Below are 20,374 nucleotides of genomic sequence, written 5' to 3' on the forward strand. Positions count from 1 at the left end.
TCACAAGGTCACTGTTTCAATGATCAACCTTAAGTTACAAAAAGACACAAAAACAGGAATATACATTCCATTCAGCACAGCTTATTTTACAAGCCATTAAAGAAAAGAAATCTAACGCATTTTCTAGCTAGATTACTTCCTAACTTTACAGGAGTTGTAAGGGTGCATTCCTGATCTGTTCCCAGCAAAAGCATCACACAGACAGACAGAACCCTTTGTTCCCCCCGCACCTCCAGATCTGAAAGAATCTTGTCCCCTCACTGGCCATTTTGGGTCAGTTGCCAGCGGGGTTACCTTAGCTTCTTAACCCTTTACAGGTGAAAGGGTTTTGCCTCTGGCCAGGAGGGATTTTCTAGCACTGTATACAGAAAGGTGATTACCCTTCCCTTTATATTTGTGACATATGTGTATATATGTGCAGTATGTATGTTTACATACAACACCACGTTATACCCAAGCATAATTATGTTTTTCCAATCTGGTGTTGTCGTCTGGCCCTTTTACTTTGGTGCCGCAGACAGCAACACTTTTATTAGGGCAATTAGACTTATCACCTGTATCATCCCTACGAGTAGCCTGAGTGTTTAGAAATACTGGGATAGGCATTGTTACAGTGTGTTTCACAGTGCTATGTGTATGAGACGTGAAACAGACATTGGGAGTAGTGACCTTACAAAAGAGGCCTTTCTATATAAACGTCTTGTAATTAGTTATTACACAGTACTGTCCATTCATGTTATAGGTTACTCTTACAGCTGGTTGATGCCCTCTGGTAAAATTTACTGGGCAGGAAACAGGAATGTCTAGTTTCTTTGGTCCAGGGGTTGCATTGTTCTGTGACACACCAGTAGCTGACGTAGATCCAGTTGTTTTTTATGGATGCTGTCCTCCAGAGAGCCTACTGAATGGACAGTCACCAATTTATCGAATATTGCTGTGTCAGGATGTAGTGTTGGTACCCAGACACTGAGCAAGATTGTTTTGAATAACATTGGCCTCCCTTAGGATGCAGTGTCACTAACCCAAATTATGACTGGTACTAACAGGGAAATTGTTTCCCCTTTTTGTAGGTACGATGTAACGTATTGTTTACCACATTTTTTCCCTTCCCTTCATGTTCTTTGCTGCTATTCGTTTGTTGATTTTCACCTGTGTGTTGGTGAAAGAGTTTTTTCAATGCTATGCACATTGTAAATGACTCACAGCAATAATGCCATACAGCAATAGTGCATACAGCATTAATACAGTTGCTATTACGTAGTATCCACGTTTAATTTAACTGTGGTGATTTTTAGCTGATTGCCACCTTAATTCTCCATATATGGTAGATTGAGGTTTATTTGACCAATCTCTTTTTTATAAAGCACTTCATTTTCCTTTTCTTGATGCTGGGATAGTCCAAACAGCAAATAAAGGGGATCCATCAAGTCCAGCATTCAGATGAGAGATGAATGCTTCCCTCTCAGAGCATCCCTGCAGCAGACCCTCCCTTCCCTCAGAGAGGGACATTTGGGCAATTGTTCAGGGAGAAATTCTGCCTTCCCTCAGCTGAACTCCCTTGGAGCTGCTGGTAGCTGTTCTCCTTTCCTCTCTGGTCTGCCACAAAATGAGCTGCTCCCCTGCCTTTTTGCCCTTCTCAAGCACTTCTCTTCAGACTGCATTTGTCTGACCCATTTTCCTGATCATTTACCTGCTGAACGTTTGGCTCCTTTCAACTCAACTTGAAATGTAGCTACAAGTTCAGTGGCTTTGGAAAGTAACACTGCTGCTTTTTACTACAGGTCTGTGTCTTTGGATTGTGGCAGTTTTGAAACAGCAGTTACCATTTCCACAATCTTTCTGTGAAGCACAATGAGAAAAACTGAACTAAAATTTTCCAATAATTTCTTGAAAGTTGAAGGTTCATAAACATCAGCGGCCTTTTTTGTTCAGGAGAATTATTTCTGTGGGTGCCATCATTGTGTCTAAAATCTGAGAGGAAGCAGTGAGCTCAAAGAGGGAGATGGAGCAAATTGATTTAGTCTGCAGAAAAGAAGAGTGAGGGGGGATTTGGTAGAAGTCTTCAACTACCTAATGGGTGGTTTCAAAGGGGATGGAGCTTGGCTCTTCTCAGTGGTGGCAGATGGCAGAACAAGGAGCAATGGTCTCAAGTTACAGTGGGGGAGGTCTAGGGTAGATATTAAGAAAAATATTTCCCTAGGGGGGTGGTGATACACTGGAATGGGGTACCTAGGGAGGTGGATGCATCTCCAAAATGAGAGGTTTTTAAGGCCCAGCTTGACAAAGCCCTGGCTGGGATGATTTAGTTGGGGTTGGTAATGCCTTGAGCAGGGGATTGGACTACATGACCTCCTGAGGTCTCTTCCAACCCTAATCTTCTACGATTCTAGGATTCATTCTAGTTGTTGATCAATTTTCTAGTCAAGTCCTTGAAGAAGCTTTCATTGTTTATGAAATCTGTTCAAGAGGCCAAAGACAAAATTTCAGTTTTCATCCTCGAACCCCATAATAGAATAGTACAGGGGGGGGGACAGGTTTTATATTATAACAGTCTCTGGGAAGCCATCTCATGCAGTGACGTTATATTCCCCTTACACAGAAAGGGTGCTCCCCAAAGTTACACATTTCAGATTTAGCAGTTAAATGAAGATTTCACGAGTTACACATCTCGTTACACATCACTAAAATCCAACCCATCTGTTTGTCCCAGTTCCCTAATGTAAGTGGGGAACTATTGTGGAGAATTTTCTGGCTTCTGCAATACCCCAGGGGAATTGGCTAATGAAAAGCTCGGAGTCCCCACTCACATTGCCTTTACCCCAAGGCCTGCCTAACCTCAAGCACTCCCCTTCCACTCTCCTGTGTGGCAGAGTCCTCGTAATGGCGACACAGCTGGGCCTTGGATTCCTGGGAGGCTGAACCCCCAGTCTCATCGTGGTCACTTAGGACAGGGGCTAGGATGTCCCCACTTGGGTTACTCCCTTCACACCAGATGCTTCCCTGACCCCCTAATGACTGCATTAAATTCAAAACTAATATAATTTAGAAAACAAAAACTAGAAGAAAAATAAGGAAAAATGGGAAAGATTCAAGGAAATAAGGAACCCCACTTGTTGGGGATGGGGACATTACAAACCACCATCTCTGGGATGTTAGGAAAGTTCACAGTCTGTTCCTCATTCGTCCCAGGCCTCCTGCCCAGGCTCTGCTTGTACTGCGGTGATACCCTGGGTCACACACTTGGTCTGGCAGTGGCCACACACCTTCAGACAGGCAGGACCTTTCTCCCCAGCAGCTACCCTCCCTTCAGAGCCTTCAGGGACCTGGAGTCTGGTGACATCTCCCTGTGTTGAGCCCTCTGCCCAGGGCCCCACCTTGCTCTTCCCATTCTGCTTGGCTGTCATGTTACTTGCAGCATGGCTGACATACAATAGAATAGCTACATTGGCTCTGAACCCGAAGCTCCCCGCTGTAGTTCAGCCTTCTCTCCCTGTTGGCGCAGCTGGTCTGTTCCGATCCAGCCCTGACTTCTGGTCTCCTCCAGCTGCAGGTCCCCAGCGCTGCCTCAGCCTTGCTGTTCTGCCTCCAGCCTCGTTCTGGCTCTTCTGGCTCAGTGCTGCTTCCCTGGCTCTGGCCCACCTCTGCCTCCGGGGCTGCTTCTCTGGCCCTTGTGCTTCCGGATGCTTCTCCTGTGCGTCCAGTTCAGCTTGAGGTGCTGCTCAGGTTTGACAGAATTCTACTGCATTAAGAGCCCCAAATCACTTCAAAAGTAATCTAAATGTACCTGACATCAACTTAAATGTATTTCTTGAAACACAGTGTTCTTTTATTACTAGCAGGACTTTGTCCACATTAGCAACAAAGCCATGAGATGACAATCAAATTCAAAATTAAAACCCCACTACTGGTCCTTGTATCCAGACTGAGGGTTGGCAGGTGTTTAAAAAAAAAAAAAAAACCCGGCTTGTAATGGTGTAAAATAGCCAAAAGGAGCCCAAAACATATGTAGTGTAAAAGCAGCAAGACCATTATATTATTATTTTTTTCTAAATGCATTCATCGAAGGTAGTCAATGTCCATATTTTGAATTGAATTAGTTTGTTACTGTTAATCTCTCAAAGGCAACATTTCATCCTCGCTCCCATCACTGGAAGAAGACGAATGCCTCTGCTCCTGGCCATACATATCTGCAGTGACCAATGCGAGCATTTCTTTTGCTGGTGCAAATGCTTCACAACAGATTTTCTTGTTGCATGCATGCCCTAACATGACAAATCTTTTCTTAAAGTTCCTCTTGTATCTTCTTGCACAGTTTTGGTAGCAACAGCAATGAAAGAGAAACAAGTCAAGTTCACTAAAACCTTTGTCCCCTGTGGCATCCATGTGTTTGAGACCTTCAACACAAAACTGTTCTCCATGGTTGTTCTGAGTAAGAGGACAGTGAACCATAGGCAAAACTGTCCACTGCTGCTCCAACTGTCCACGGTCTCCATGAAACAATGGCTAAGTGAGAAATCAACCAATATAGGCCATGAAGGACTTACTATTGCAAGCGATTCAATCATAGAATCATAGAAGATTAGGGTTGGAAGAGACTTTAGGAGGTCATCTCGTCCAATCCCCTGCTCAAAGCAGGACCAACACCAACTAAATCATCCCAGTCAGGGCTTTGTCAGCCGGCCTTAAAAACCTCAAAGGATGGAGATTCTACCACCTCCCTAATCACCTGGACATTTGATGGCAGTCTCTGTTTCAACTCTTTCACAAAGTCCAAGATGAAATCTCGACACCTACATTTGATGCCTTGGACAACGGGAATAGTTAGTATGTATTTTGAAAGTTCTAGCTGAAAGTGACTCCAAAATTGACTATGAAAAGTGATAAGTTATTAGTCTCCGAGGCGGTTTCATAGTTTAACACAGCAATCTGTTACGCAGGTTTTTCAAAACCCCCGGGGGGGCAACTTAACTCTTTCATTCCAGGCGGTGTCAGGAATAAAGAAATGAGAACACAGCAATTCTGTCTCATCAAGGATTAAATACGAGTAAACATGTTCTTTTCTAACTGCAGTTTCTTATATTTAAGCACACAGAGACATAAGCAATAGGTGTAGAATATCCCACATATTTACCTAACATCTGGAACAGTATTGAGTAATTAACAGCAGGTTCGCAGTTGCCAGTTGCTGACCCACCAGGGAGAAAGAGTGTCAGGAAAAATATCTCTAAAGATGGCTTCAGAGGGCTGCTCCAAAGTACTCTGTATTAGGTAATCTTTTATAACTTCTACAAAATACATAGGTCATAGTGACCCCTACTGGATAATCACTTTTCCTAACTTTCAAAAAACTTCTACTATCTGAGGCATCTAAAGTCAAGGTTTGCATCCATTTATCTAATTTCTTTCTCATATATTTACTTGTCTGTCCACTCCTCCCATTCTGATTAGCAGAAACTGCCAGCTAGATTGTAACCTTGCATCTAAAAGCCTGCTTTCCAATTAACACTTAACTATGTGATGGTCTCTTTTATTAATTCATAGTGACTGAATGCACACCCTATGGTTGCAATTAGCTTGATCACGTTCTGGGCTACACACCTCTTAAATCTAGGGTAACATGGTCCAGTTCTCAAAAACACACAGTTTCACAACTCTCAGCAAGAAGTTCTAGTAGAATGTTCTCAATTCCTGCAGCAGCTTTCCTGTACTAGCACTTTCCAAAGGAAACAATTGGTTTACCCTCCGGGCTTCCTGAATTATTGGTCTTAGAAAAATCAGGTAAATTTTGCTCACCAGATCACTGTCGTTATGAAAAAGAAGTTCAGTTTTTTTTCCTTTTCTTTTCTTTTTGTCTATCAGAAAGCATGGCTTTATTTCACCAAACTGATCAAGAATGCTGTTCACACAGGGGCTAATGGGAAGCCACCTTGCTTCAGAAAGCTGCAGTGTCTTCTGCTGGTATGGAAGTAAAAGGAATGCCAAGTGACATGGTGTGTAGAGGTGGGGGCTGATGGGTGACACTGAAAGTGATCAGGATATGGTCAGAGAGAGGGAACTCAGCAACAGAGAGAGCAGTACTTGATGATGGAGTGATAATATGTTAGGTGTGAGGAGCTTTAATATCTGTGAACTTCCACAATGATGAGCTCAGCCAAACTTGGATAGAACACCCTTCATTAATGAGGAGTAATCATTTCCCCCGTTATGTCACAGAGGTTTGGAGTCAGTGGCCCCAGGTGATCACATTCTGCAGATGTATTTGCGCACTTTATCATGAAGCTCTTTGGTTTGATACCATAAACGATAGGGTTGAGCATAGGAAGGAGGAGGTAATATAGGTTGGCGAAGATGATCTGTACATAGGGAGTGATGCCCTGATTGAACCAGTGTGTCAGATGAGAGAAGAGGGCGAGAGTACAAGAAATCAGAATCACACAGGTGTGGGCTGTGCAGGTGTTGAGGGCTTTCTGGTGGGCTTCCTTGGAGGGGATTCTGAGGACAGCCCTGATTATCAGAAAATACGACACAGCAATAAGTGTCAGGTCAAACCCAAGGACTATAAATACTAACAATAAGACGTATATCCTGTTGACTCTGATGTCCCCACACGACATCTTTGCCACAGCCATGTGGTTGCAGTACGTGTGGGGGATAATGCGGTTGGCACAGAATGGCAGCCTGCTCAGGAGCAGAGGCAGGGGCAGAATGAAGAGAACAGCTCTTGTCAAACACACTAGCCCTATCTTAGCTATTCGTGCATTGGTGAGGATGGTGGCATATCTCAGAGGGTTACATATGGCAACATAGCGATCCAAGGCCATTGTCATGAGGATGGCTGAATGTGTCACAGAAATCACCTGAAGGAAGCACATCTGGGTGAGACAGCCACCCAGAGTAATGCTTTTCAAATTGAACCAAAATATACACAGTGCCTTTGGCACGATGGCAGTAGACGCGCTGATTTCTGTGAGCCCCAGCATGCAGAGCAGCAGGTACATTGGTTCATGCAGGGTCTCCTCTTTGCTTACAACAAACAGAACCATGAAATTTTCCAACAGGCCAATAATGTAGAACGTAAAGAAAGGGATGGAAATCCAGCTGTGAGCAGCTTCCAGGCCAGGGATGCCTATTAGGATGAATGATGAACGGTCATAGTCACTGAGGTTGAAAGCCACCATGAGGTGGTCTGTGTGTCGTTTGGGCTCAGAAATGCTCAAGATATCTGTAAAGGGAAAGAAGCAGAATGAGGAGGGTTACATGTTTTATAACAAAAAGTACAATAAATATTGTATAGTTATGAACACTCGAGAAAGATTGGTGAACAGTGAGATGACAACATTTGCCGATGGCTCCAGATTATTGAGGTCATAGTCATGTCCAGAGAAGTCCTCAGAGGGAGCTAACCATGCAAGGTGAATGGGCAGCATGACGGCAGATGTTCTTCAGTGTAAAAAACTGCAATGTACATGCCCATTGGAGGGAAAAGCTTCAATTCCTTAAACACCTTACAAGGTTCTACTTTAACTGTCTGAACTCAGGACAGGGAGCTTGGCATCATGGTACACAGCTCTGTAAACCCCTGCTCACAGTGCAAGTATGGCCAGAAACTAAGGAAAACATTGGGATCCAGGAGGAATGGGATGGGGAATCATAAAGGAAATAAAATGCCATTAGATCAATCAGTCAATGTTTCATGCTCCTCTGGCCTCCTCTGTGAAGTACGGGGCACACATGTTTTCACACCTGTTATTACAGAACTAGAGGGGTTCCGGCATAGTCAAGAAGAATGATCAAGGGCCTGGGGAAACTCTTATATGGATAAGGTTGTAAAGTCTGGGATATTTACCTCACCAAGGAGGTGCATTAGAGGGGCCTTGAGAAAAGTCTATGAAATAAATATTGGTGGAGAGTAGATGGAGACTGTGTTCTCCCTGTCTCATAACACAAGATCAAGAGGACATTAAATTAAACCGAAAAGTAGAAAAATCAAAACCAATGGATACAAATGTTTTATTTGGTCAATGCCTAATTAGACTGAGGAACTCATTGTCACAAGAGATATTTGAGGCTGTAAGGTAAATGATAATAAGGAAGGGTTTGGAGATTTACATGGATAGAAAGACTATCCAGTAACAATCGTTACAGCTAAATAAATATTTTAGAATTTCTATATACCAAGGTGTTTCAAGGCACAAGCCAAGAGCTAGCTGTCAGGCATGAGGGTGACACCCTGAATCCACCTCCTGCTGGGTTTCTTACTTCTTCTGCTGCATCTGGGCTGTTGCTGTCAGAGACAGGACACTGGACTGGATGGACTATAGGTCTGATCCACATTGCAATTCGTATATTAAAAAGAGGCAAGTTTCCCCCAAGGAAACAATAATTTTAATTTTCAGAGGGGTAGCCATGTTAGTCTAGATTTGTAAAAGCAGCAAAGAGTCCTCTGGCACCGTATAGACTAGCAGACGTATTGGAGCATGAGCTTTTGTGTAAGCAGAGACATGTGGCAACAACTCAGCTGCTAGCCACTCTCATGCCTGAATATCGATGAAGTTTGCAGATGACACAAAATTGGGGGATCGTAAATAATGAAGAGGACACTTCACTGGTTCAGAGAAATCTGGATTGGTTGGTAGACTGGGTTGAAGCAAACAATGTGTGTTCTAACATAGCTATGTAGATATCTATATCTAAGAACAATGAATTCAGGCAATGCGCACATGATGGGGGACTATCGTGAGAAGCACAATGACTCTGAAGAAGATTTGGGGGCATAAAGGGATAATGAGCTGAATATGAGTTCCCAGCGTGACCATGTGGTGAAAAAAGCCAGTGTGATCCTGGGATAATAAGCAGGAAAATCTGAAGAAGAGGTAGAGAATTAATTGTACCTCTATATTTGGCACTGGCGTGACTGCTGCTGGAATCCTGTATCGAGTTCTTGTGTTCACAATTAAAGATGGATGTTGATACACTGAAGAGGTTTCAGAGAAGAATCAGAATTAATAAAAGAATAGAAATATCGCCTTACAGTGATAGACGCAAAGAGCTGTTTACCAGTGATGGCAAAGGGGTGACTTGATAAAAGACTGTAACTAGGTGCACGGGGAACTAATAGTTTTTTAATAGGCTTTTCAACCTAGTTTACAGACGTATAACACAATCCAATGAGTGGAAGTTGAAGGTAAAGAAATTCTGACTGGAAATAAGGTGTACATTTTTAAATGGTGAAAGTAATTAACCACTGGAACAATTTACCAATAGTATTCATAGATTCTTCATTACTGAGAATTTTTCAATCAAGGTTAGAGGTTTCTCTATAAGTTCCTCTCTACAAATAATTTTGGGGAAATTCTCAGGCTTGCGTTATACACAGTAGCTGATCACAATGGTCCCTTCTGATCTTGGAATCTATGAACATGTCCCTGGGAGTCAGCTGGAGACATTTTGCCTGCAAGCTCCTGCCTGAACTCACCAAAGGCATTTTTTCTATTCATGATTGTTTTGAATTTAACCCTCTGGGGAGAAATTCTCATGTGACTGTGGTGCCTTGGACATGTTACACGAGGTGTGTATTTCACGAGGCTGAGGGATCCCATGAGGCTCTGCACGGCCGAATGTTTTCGGTGAGAAAAATAATGGTTTGACCCCACAAAATCTCCTCACTGAGGAATGAATCTACACCCCTCGCCATTAATGAGAAAGAAAGCTGGCGAGCAAATGATCCCAGAGCATCCCGGGTTTAACGTCTGTGTCCCAGTGGCCACTGTTTCAGTCAGCTACTAGTGGTTCGTGCAGGTGGCAGGTGTATTTATCTGGCCCTCACATGTCCCAGAGTTGCCTGTTCTCGTTATAGAATGTGGATACTTCTCTGCTTGCCAGTTGTTCTTACGCAGCAGCCCTTGAAGCGCCATGCGGTGTATATGGGTGTAGCAAGAGAAGCCGCCCAGGTGCCTGTCTTGACCTTTGCCACTCGTGTGTGAGACAGGGCCAGTGATTACCCCCCAGCCAAGGGAGCAGGTGTGATAGGAGGCACCTCTCCCCTGCAGATGAAGAGCTGTGGGAAGCCTGGGGTGGCTTGGAGCTTGTGAGAGCCAGGGATGATTGGGGAGCATGCAGATGACACTGGCGACCAGCATGCTGTTGGACTCAGGGCAGTCTTGCAAGGGGAAGGAGAGAACACACGAGGGGTCAGAGTATGATGGGAGATTGGAGCATCTGAGAATGGCTTTGCTGGGGTGCCACCTGGTACTAGGGTACCACTGACTCGTCTGACTCACCAGCCTGGTCTCCCTCTCTCCGTGTGCTGTTCTGACAGGCTGTAGACCTGCCCCTGCTCCTACACCTCAACCAGCATTTACACAGGCAGGGACACATACAGCAGCAGTTACATGAAGGCTCTCTGACCAGCCACTGCATGAACCAAAAATAGAGAGGCTACAGCCAAAATAACCACTAGCTCCCTACTCTTCTGCTCTGGTCCAAACTCTGACCAGTTTGAATTTTTAACTCAGTTCGCCCCTCCCTCATTGTGGCTTGGAAAATGCACACTGGTTACCAAGCTGAGATTTTACCTCCAGGCAGTTCACTTAAAGGCATCCGGGGTTTAGATTAAAACATAAAACAAGCGTATTAACTACAAAAGATAGATTTTAAGTGATTCTAAGGGATCGCAAACAGATCAAATTTGATTACTGAGTGAATAAATAAAAACACAAACTAAGCTTAACACTGACTATTAATCAGCAGGTTCTCACCCTGATTGATGATGCAAGCAGTGTGGCAGAATCTCAAGGCACAAGCTGCACTTGCTTTGCAGCTTGGGTTTCCTGGTGTTCCATACACAGGCTGGAACTCCCTTGAGCCTGGGTCCAGCACTTCCCCCAGTTCAGTCTTTTATCCTCAGGTGTTTCCAGGAATTCTCTTGTGTGGGGAGTGAATAACCACCGATGGTGTCACTCCCTGCCTTATATAGCTTTAGCATATGATGGGAACCCTTTGTTTCAAAACTTGGTTCTTAGACCAGTTTGTGGGAAATGTACAGACACACCAAGATGGCGTCCATGGTTATGTGGCCTTGTCACATGGCCTTATAGAGTCACAGGACTTATAGGTAAGGCTGTGAGTTTGTCACGAAGGTCCATGACTTCTGCAGCCAGCAGGTGCCACTGACCCAGGACCACCTGAGCAGTTCAGGTGGACGCAGGAGCAGCCTCGCCGCTGCCTCCTGCAACAATGGCAGTTCTAGATGGCCCCTCACTAGCAGCAGTGTAGAAGTTCTGGGTGGTGGGGCTTCCCCATACTATCAGTATCTGCTGCCGTCCAAGGATAGTAGGGCTGTCCTCCACCAGCAGCATTGTGGGGGTCCTGGGCTGCTTTGCAACAGCAGCGGCTGCCCCAGTGGCAGCAGTGGTCCTGGGCCATCCCCAATACCAGATCACCAGTGGGCACCCCATAGACCCTGTTTGTTTGTTTATTGCCCTTGACCTGTCCATGACTTTTACTAAAAAAGGAGTACAGACCTGATTTGGAAAGAGAACTGAGTAAACATTGTGACACCCTTGCCAGGGTAAAGAGACCCTGAGACTGGCTCAAACCAACAATCACAAAGAAAAAATTAATTTCAGCAGCACTGACTATCTGTCCCTGTCCATGTTGCTATATGCCCCCACAACCGCCAGTGTTCCTTGCCTGTCCCTCTATACCTCCTGACTCTCCTTACCACCTCCAGCGCTGCCCTCCTCTCTGTGAACACCCAGCTCCCCACTGCACAACACACAGTGCTGACCACTTGTCCATGTAGGTACCCCACAACTTCCAGCCCTGCCACACAGTGATACCCTTCACCCAGGACCAAAACCAGGTGCCAGAGCCCACAGCGATGGCTCACAGAACACCTCCTCAGGCTCGGTTAAACTCAGTGTCTGCCTGCACCAGGGAAAAGGGGAAGATCAGCCTGAACTGCCTCTTCTGAGGGGGAAGGGAACCCCAGCGGCAGCTCAGCCTGTGCAGGGAAGGAGAGAGGGACAGACCCACCAGGAGGGAGAGAGGACGTGGAGACTAAAAGGAGCCAGTGTTAGTAACTCTTCCTCAAAACAACACAAAGCTCTAACATACTGCAGCCAGTTAGGAACCCAGACACGCTTTCCCAAGGCTGTGTTTCTGTGCTGGAACTGCTAACATTACCGTGAGGTTGTAGGGGGATTGCTAACAGGTGGATGGATGGTCCAGAGAGTGGATGGTGTCAGAGATAATCTGCTACAGGGTGGTCCACGTTATGTTACAGCCTGAGACCCTCCTCTTCCGCAGTAGGCCTCATTATTCCCCTTTGGTCTGTGCATTAGTCAGGATGTCCAATCCCTATTTTACCCAGTTTCAGGACTCCATGCCACTGGGATCTGTATTCTGCACTTCCTGTCATCCTGCTCCCACCCCGAAACACACACATACTGTTTGTTCCTGGATCTCCCCCTGTGAGCTTTCCAACAGCATCTGCTTTCCTCTAAGCCAGAAACATGCTTTTAGTTTTACTACCTTTTGGTGCTAATCATCCGCTCCAGAACCAGAGATGCAAGGGCACAGAGTGAGCAGACCCCTCTCCCACCCTGAAGAAAAATGTTATCCTAATTGTTTGAAACCTTTAAACCTCTGAGTTTGGAATTTCAGGAACTCTCATCTCCTGTCAGTTCTTCTTTGGCCCAAACGAGATCCCTCATCTTTAGAGACCACGCGACCACTCCAGCTGAAGTCATTAGAGGCTCACAGGCAGTGTAAATGAGGCCAATTATTTCAGTTCCTACGTGTGGACTTAGGGTGAAGTCCTGGCCGTGTTGGGAGTTTTGCCATTGATCTCAAAGAGACCAAGATTTCACTCGCCGTGTTTAAGTTTCTGCTCCCAGCTGTGAAAATCACACTTTTCTGTCCTACTACAGAGAGAGGGCTATTCTGCTAGAGTGCTGAAAGAGTCTGAAGGAAACCCCCAGTTCTGTGGCATTGTGAGACTGGGCATGGGAGATGGGGATTCCAAAATACATGGGCCCTGAATTTGCTCTCAGGGAGGCCAGTGTCAATCTGGAGAGACCACTGAGGGAAGAATGTGAGAGCAGAATGTGGTCATTGTGTGACCCATTCTTGTTGTGAACCCTCTGGTAACATAGATAATAAAGTGCAGAAGCTTTGGCTGCAGTTCCTAAAAGGGCAATGAAGTTTTGAATTGGAAAAATTGAGTGAACCACAGGAAAAACCTGACAGCCCAAAAAAGGAGGCTACTGAGTCAGACAGGACACAGTAAGAGACAAGGAACTGATCTTAAAAACAAGTATTTGTCTAAACTATTTCCAATACATTTGTACTTCCAATTTTACCAGGTAAATTTCTTGGTGTTTCTGACAATACTAAACAGTTCAAGTCACTGTGCTGGTGAATTCCTGCTCAGATGGTTAGGAACATAAATATAGTAACATAAGAATGGCCATACTGGGTCAGACCAAAGATCCGTCTGCCCAGTATCCTGTCTCCTGACAGTGGCCAATGCCAGGTGCCCCAGAGGGAGTGAACCTAACAGGTAATGATCCAGTGATGTCTCTCCTGCCATCCAGCTCCACCCTCTGACAAACAGAGGATAGGGACACCATTTCTGACCCATCCTGGCTACTAACCATGAATGGACTTAACCTCCATGAATTTATCTCGTTCTCTTTTCAACCCTGTTATAGTCCTAGCCTTCACAACCGCCTCAGGCAAGGAGTTCCACAGGTTGGCTGTGCGCTGTGTGAAGAAGAAGTTCCTTTTCTTTATTTTAAACATGCTGTCCATCAATTTCACTTGGTGGCCCCTAGTTCAGGTATGTTAGCAACAAGAAGAAATTCTTGGAAATTGTGGGCCCCTTACTGAATGAGGGAGGAAACTTAGTGACAGAGGATGTGGAAAAAGCGAATGTATTCATTGCTTTTTTTGCCTCTGTCTTCACAAACAAGATCGGCTCTCACACCACTGGAGGGTAGGGATAGGATACAGAGGGCCCTAGACAAATTAGAGGATTGGGCCAAAAGAAATCTGATGACGTTCAAGAAAGACAAGTGCAGATTCCTGCACTTAGGATGGAAGAGTCCCATGCATTGCCACAGACTAGGGACCGAATGGCTCGACAACAGTTCTGCAGAAAAGGACCTAGGGGTTACAGAGGACAGATGCTGGATATGAGTCAACAGTGTGCCCTTGTGGCCAAGAAGGGTAATGGCATTTTGGGCTGTATAAGTAAGGTCATTACCAGCAGATCGAGGGACGTGATCGTTCCCCTTCATTTGACACTAGCAAGGCCTAATCTGGAGTACTGTGTCCAGTTTTGGGCCCCACACTACAAGAAGGATGTGGAAAATTGGAAAACATCTAGCAGGGGGATTGTTTAGTCTGCAGTAGAGAAGAATGAGGGGAGATTTGATAGCTGCTTTCAACTACCTGAAAGGGGGTTCCAAAGAGGATGGATCTAGACTGTTCTCAGTGGTGGCAGATGACAGAAAGAGGAGTAATGGTCTCAAGTTGCAGTGGAGGAGGTTTAGGTTGGATATTAGGAAAAACTTTTTCACTAGGAGGGTGGTGAAACACTGGAATGTTTTACCTAGGGAGGTGGTGGAATCGCCTTTCTTTGAGGTTTTTAAGGTCAGGCTTGACAAAGCCCTGGCTGGGATGATTTAGTTGGGGATTGGTCTTGCTTTGAGCAGGGGGTTGGACTAGATGACCTCCTGAGGTCCCTTCCACCCTGATATTCTATGATTCTATGAAGAAAAGGAGTACTTGTGGCACCTTAGAGACTAACCAATTTATTTGAGCATGAGCTTTCGTGAGCTACAGCTCACTTCATCGGATGCATACTGTGGAAACTGCAGAAGACATTATATACACAGAGACCATGAAACAATACCTCCTCCCACCCCACTCTCCTGCTGGTAATAGCTTATCTAAAGTGATCATCAAGTTGGGCCATTTCCAGCACAAATCCAGGTTTTCTCACCCTCCGCCCCCCCACACACAAACTCACTCTTTTGCTGGTAATAGCCCATCCAAAATGACCACTCTCTTCACAATGTGTATGATAATCAATGTGGGCCATTTCCTGCAGAAATCCAGGTTCTCTCACCCCCTCACCCCCCTCCAAAAACCACACACACAAACTCACTCTCCTGCTGGTAATCCAAAGTGACCACTCTCCTTACAACATTGTTACAACGACTAAGAGGGGATAAGATAGAGAATCTATTTTAAGATCTAAAATGGTGACTGGTGTGAAGAAAGTGAATACAGAAATCTTGTTTACTCCTTCACAGAACACAAGAACCAGGGGTCATCCAAGGAAATCACTAGGCATCACGTTAAAACAAAGAAAATGAAGTAGTATTGTCAAGGTTCCTTCCCCACTCTGAACTCCGGGGTACAGATGTGGGGACCTGCATGAAAGACCCCCTAAGCTTCTTTCTACCAGCTTAGGTTAAAAACTTCACCACGGTACAAACTTTCCCTTGTCCTGGAACAGTATGCTGCCACCACCAAGAGTGTTAAACAAAGAATGGGGAAAGAGCCCACTTGGAGACGTCTTCCCCCCAAAATATCCCCCAAGCCCTACATCCCCTTTCCTGGGCAGGCTTGATAATAATATCCTCACCAACTGGTACAGGTGAACACAGACCCAAACCCTTGGATCTCAGTAAGAATGAAAAATCAATCAGGTTCTTAAAAGAAGAATTTTATTGAAAGAAAAGGTAAAAGAATCACCTCTGTAGAATCAGGATGGTAAATACTTTATAGGGCAATCAGATTCAAAACAGAGAATCCCTCTAGGCAAAACCATAAGTTACAAAAAGACACAAAAACAGGAGTACACATTCCCTCCAGAACAGCGAATTTTTCAAGCCAAAACCTAACACATTTTCTTGCTCGATCACTTACTAACTTTACAGGAGTTGGAGGGCTTGCATCCTTGATCTGTTCCCGACAATGGTATCACACAGACAGACAAACAAAAGCCTTTCCCCTCCTCCCCCAGTTGAAAATATCTTGTCCCATCATTGGTCATTTTGGGTCAGGTGCCAGCAAGGTTACCTTAGCTTCTTAAGCCTTTACAGGTGAAAGGATTTTGCCTCTGGTCAGGAGGGATTTTATAGCACTGTATACAAAAAGGTGGTTACCCTTCCCTTTATATTTATGACAAGTAGACACAACACACAGTCAACCTGTGGAACTCATTATTCTAGCAAGGGGATATTGTGAAGGCCAAAGATATAATTGGGTTCAAAAAAGAACTAGATAAATTCATGGAGGCTAGGTCCATCAATGGCTGTTAGCCAAAATGTTCAGGTACTCAACCCTATCTTCTGGGAGTCCCCAGCCTCAGACAACCTGATGATAGGACTGGGTGACAGGAGATGGATACCCTGATAATAGTCCTGTTCTGTTCTTTCCCTCTGAAACACCTGGCATTGGCCATTGTCAAAAGACAGGATACTGGAGTAGATGGACCATTGGTCTGAACCATTATGGCCATTCTTATGTTCTTATCTAACCTGGGTGCTCGATCTGATAGTCGACGGGGCACACATGCCTCATTACCTCAAACATTCCCTGCCATTGGACCAGTAATGTGAACAGGAAACTTGGCAATAACGAAAACACTGAATCACCCATTCTGAACACTCGTGGCTGGACCCCTTTCTTATAGGCCTTCTCTTGCACCCATTATGCATTTAGCAAAATTCTTCTAGCAAATGCCCACATTGTCTTGAGGCGCTTTCTTCATTTGAGAATGTATTGGACTATGTTCATTGTCTGGGGTCTTTGCTCCTCCATGTTTCTCCAAGCAGGTCTCGAAAGCCTAAAGGCTGCTTCCCAAACAGCAGTTGAAAGGGAGAAAACTTGGAGGCTTGAGGCAATTTCCTCTCTGAAAAAAGGAAATGGGGGAAGAGTTGGTCTCAGCATTTGGAATTTGAGGATACAAACTTCTTTAATGTCGCCATCAAAGTTCTGTGAAATTACTCTACAGACCGATCAGTTCTTAAAGTCTTTACCCTCAGTAAGTAACACAGTTCTTTAATTAATTGTAAAGTGAAGTCAGGTCCTTGATCAATAAGGATTTCTTGACGTATTACACCCCAGGAGAGGAATTCCATCAGCTCATTTGGTCTTTTGGCTCATAGACAGGGTGCTAGGTCGATGCCTAGAGGACAATAAACCTGGGTGGGTGCCTTTGTCACTGAACCATGCCTGTGGTCTTTCTTTCAGAGTAACATCATGGTCTTCCAAATTAGAAGGTTCTCTTTGTGTGAAGACTGATAACACTCCATCTCCAAGGACAGAAGCACTAAGCAGCCTCAACAGCATTACCAAGACATCTCCGCAGTGAGGAATGAATGTATAATAACACTTTCCATGCATGACTAAGAGCTGGCTAGTAAATGGTCCCAGAGCATCCTGGGTTTAATGTCTGTGTTGCTGTGGCCCACTGGTTCAATCAGTGGCCAGTGGCTCCTCCACTTGGCATCTGTATTTGTTGAGGCCCTAACCTGTCCCACAGTTGCCCCCTCTCATTATATAATGTGCAAACTTCTCAGCTTGCGAGTTGTTCCTGGGTAGCAATCCTTGAAGCACCATGGTGTGCACGGGTGTACCAAGAGAAGCCACACTGGTGCCTGCCTTGGCATTTGCCACTACTGAGATTCCTCACTGCTGAGACACAGTCAGTGATTACCTGCCAGCCAAGGGAGCAGGTATGATGGGAGGCATCTCACCCCCCACAGAGGACGAGCGGTGGGTAGCGTGGGGCAGCTAGGAGGTGGTGGGAGTGAGGGATAGCTGGGGAGCATGGAGAAGACACTGGCAACCAGCGTGCTGTTGGAATGGGGGCAGCCTGGGATGCAGAAGTAGAGTGCAGACAGAGTTCAGAGTATGATGGGAGATTGAAGCAAGTGAGGAGCAAAGGTCAATGGTTCTTTCCACTAGTGAAATGCCTGAAGTTATGTAAATAACATTCCACAACAACAACAACTATTGGAAACAAAACTGAGTAAAGTTTGTGACAGAGAAGCTGCAGTTCAATGGCTTGTTAGGGCAAAGAGACCCAGAAACCCTCCCAAACACACTCGGGGCCAGGAAATGTCCCAGTGCTGGCCTTGGACCAACAGTGACAAAGACAAATTTAATTTCAACGGAGCTGCCCACCTGTTTGTGTATATGCCACTCCGTGTCCCCACAACACCCAGTGCTGCTCGCCTGTCCCTGTACACCCCCTGCCTGTCCCACAACCCTCATTGCTGCCCACCTGTCCCTTTACATGCCACTCCCAGCCCCTAGAACCCACCAGTGCTGCCCGCCTGTCTGTGTACACCCCAATCCCAGCCCCCACAATCCCCAGCGCTGCCCCTCTTCTTGTGGACCCCCCTGCCTGCCCCACAACCCCCAGCATAGCCCACCTGTCTGGGTAACTCCACTTGCTGCCTCCACACCCCGCAGCACTTCCCTCCTGACTTGTGCACGCTCTGCCTGCCCCACAACCTCCAGCACTCCCTGCCTGCCCCGTACATCCCCTGCCTGCCCCCACAATCCCCAGCACTGCCTGCCTGTCCTTGTACACCCTGATTCCTGCCCCCACAATCCCCAGCGCTGCCTGCCTGTCCATGTACACCCTGATTCCTGACCCCACAATCCCCAGCACTGCCTGCCTATCCTTGTACGCCCTGATTCCTGCCCCCACAATCCCCAGCGCTGCCTGCCTGTCCATGCTCCCCGCACGCACAACTCCCAATGCTGCTCTCCTGTCCCTGTCTACCTGCTGCCTAACCTCATAACCCCCACCACTGCCCGCCTCTCCATGTGCACCCCTCTCCGCACTTCAATAACCCTCACTGTACATCACACTCCCTGCCCCAGAACACCCAGTGCCTGAATAGGCCCTTCAGAACCATCTGTCTAGCCTGGAAGCATTTTGCATAGATGTGTGACACAGATGGATCTACATTGAAATACAGATATGTAGTCAATATTTATAACTTCAGATTAAAAAATGATACATGCACACAAATAGGATGCATGACCTGTCTTATCATAAGAACATCACTATGAAGAATATGGGGTACAGTGTCACACAAAGATCAATGGTTCATTCCACCAGTGAAATGCCTGAAGTTCCATAATTAACATTCAACAACAACAATTCAATCATAGAATCATAGAATATCAGGGTTGGAAGGGACCTGAGGAGGTCATTTAGTCCAACCCCCTGCTCAAAGCAGGACCAATTCCCAATTAAATCATCCCAGAGATTGCTTTGTCAAGCCTGAGCTTAAAAGCTTCGAAGGAAGGAGATTCTACCACCTTCCTAGGTAACAAATTCCAGTGCTTAACCCCCTCCTAGTGAAAAAGTTTTTGCTACTATCCAACCTAAACCTCCCCCACTACACCCTGAGACCATTACTCCTCATTCTGTCATCTGCTACCACTGAGAACAGTCTAGATCTATCCTCTTTGGAACCCCCTTTCAGGTAGTTAAAAGCAGCTATCAAATCCCCCCTCATTCTTCTCTTCTGCAGACTAAACAATCCCATTTCCCTCAGCCTCTCCTCATAACTCATGTGTTCCAGTCCCTAATCATTTTTGTTGCCTTCCGCTGGATGCTTTCCAATTTTTCCACATCCTTCTTGTAGTGTGGGGCCCAAAAATGGACACAGTACTCCAGAAGAGGCCTCACCAATGTCGAATAGATTGGAACAATCACGTCCCTCTGCTGGCTATGCTCCTACTTATACAGCCCAAAATGCCATTGGCCTCCTTGGCACCAAGGGCACACTGTTGACTCATATCCAGCTTCTCATCCACTCTCCCCCTAGGTCCTTTTCTGCAGAACTGCTGCCGAGCCATGCGGTCCCTAGTCTGTAGCGGTGCATGGGATCCTTCCGTCCTAAGTGCAGGACTCTGCACTTTTCCTTGTTGAACCTCATCAGATTTCTGTGGGCCCAATCCTCTAATTCGTCTGAGTCCCTCTGTATCCTATCCCTACCCTCCAGTGTATCTACTTCTCTTCCCAGTTTAGAGTCATCAGCAAACTTGCTGAGGGCGCAATCCATGCCATCCTCCAGATCATTAATAGAGATATTGAAGAAAACTGGCCCCAGGACCGACCCTTGGGGCACTCTGCTTTATACCAGCTGCCAACTAGACATCGAGCCATTGATCGCGATCCGTTGAACCCGACAATCTAGCCAGCTTTCTATGCACCTTATAGTCCATTCATCCAGCCCATACTTCTTTAACTTGCTGGCAAGAATACTGTGGGAGACCGTGGAAACACCCAGGCTGCAGTTCTGTGGCCTGCCAGGGAAAAGAGACCCTG

The 20,374-nt window shown here is 45.8% G+C and overlaps 1 protein-coding gene across 1 annotated transcript; it reads right to left on the minus strand.

The window, feature by feature from the left end:
- Window positions 1–6,176: 6,176 nt before the first annotated feature.
- Window positions 6,177–9,914, minus strand: LOC119565040 (olfactory receptor 52N4-like). Its single transcript, XM_037888859.1, has 2 exons — window positions 9,827–9,914; window positions 6,177–7,222 (listed from the first exon to the last, which is right to left on the minus strand). The coding sequence occupies exons 1-2, from the start codon at window positions 9,912–9,914 to the stop codon at window positions 6,177–6,179; spliced, it is 1,134 nt and encodes a 377-aa protein (XP_037744787.1).
- Between the last annotated feature and the right edge of the window lie 10,460 nt (window positions 9,915–20,374).

Source organism: Chelonia mydas, unplaced genomic scaffold (genome assembly GCF_015237465.2).
Source record: "Chelonia mydas isolate rCheMyd1 unplaced genomic scaffold, rCheMyd1.pri.v2 scaffold_78_arrow_ctg1, whole genome shotgun sequence".
NCBI lineage: Eukaryota > Metazoa > Chordata > Testudines > Cheloniidae > Chelonia > Chelonia mydas.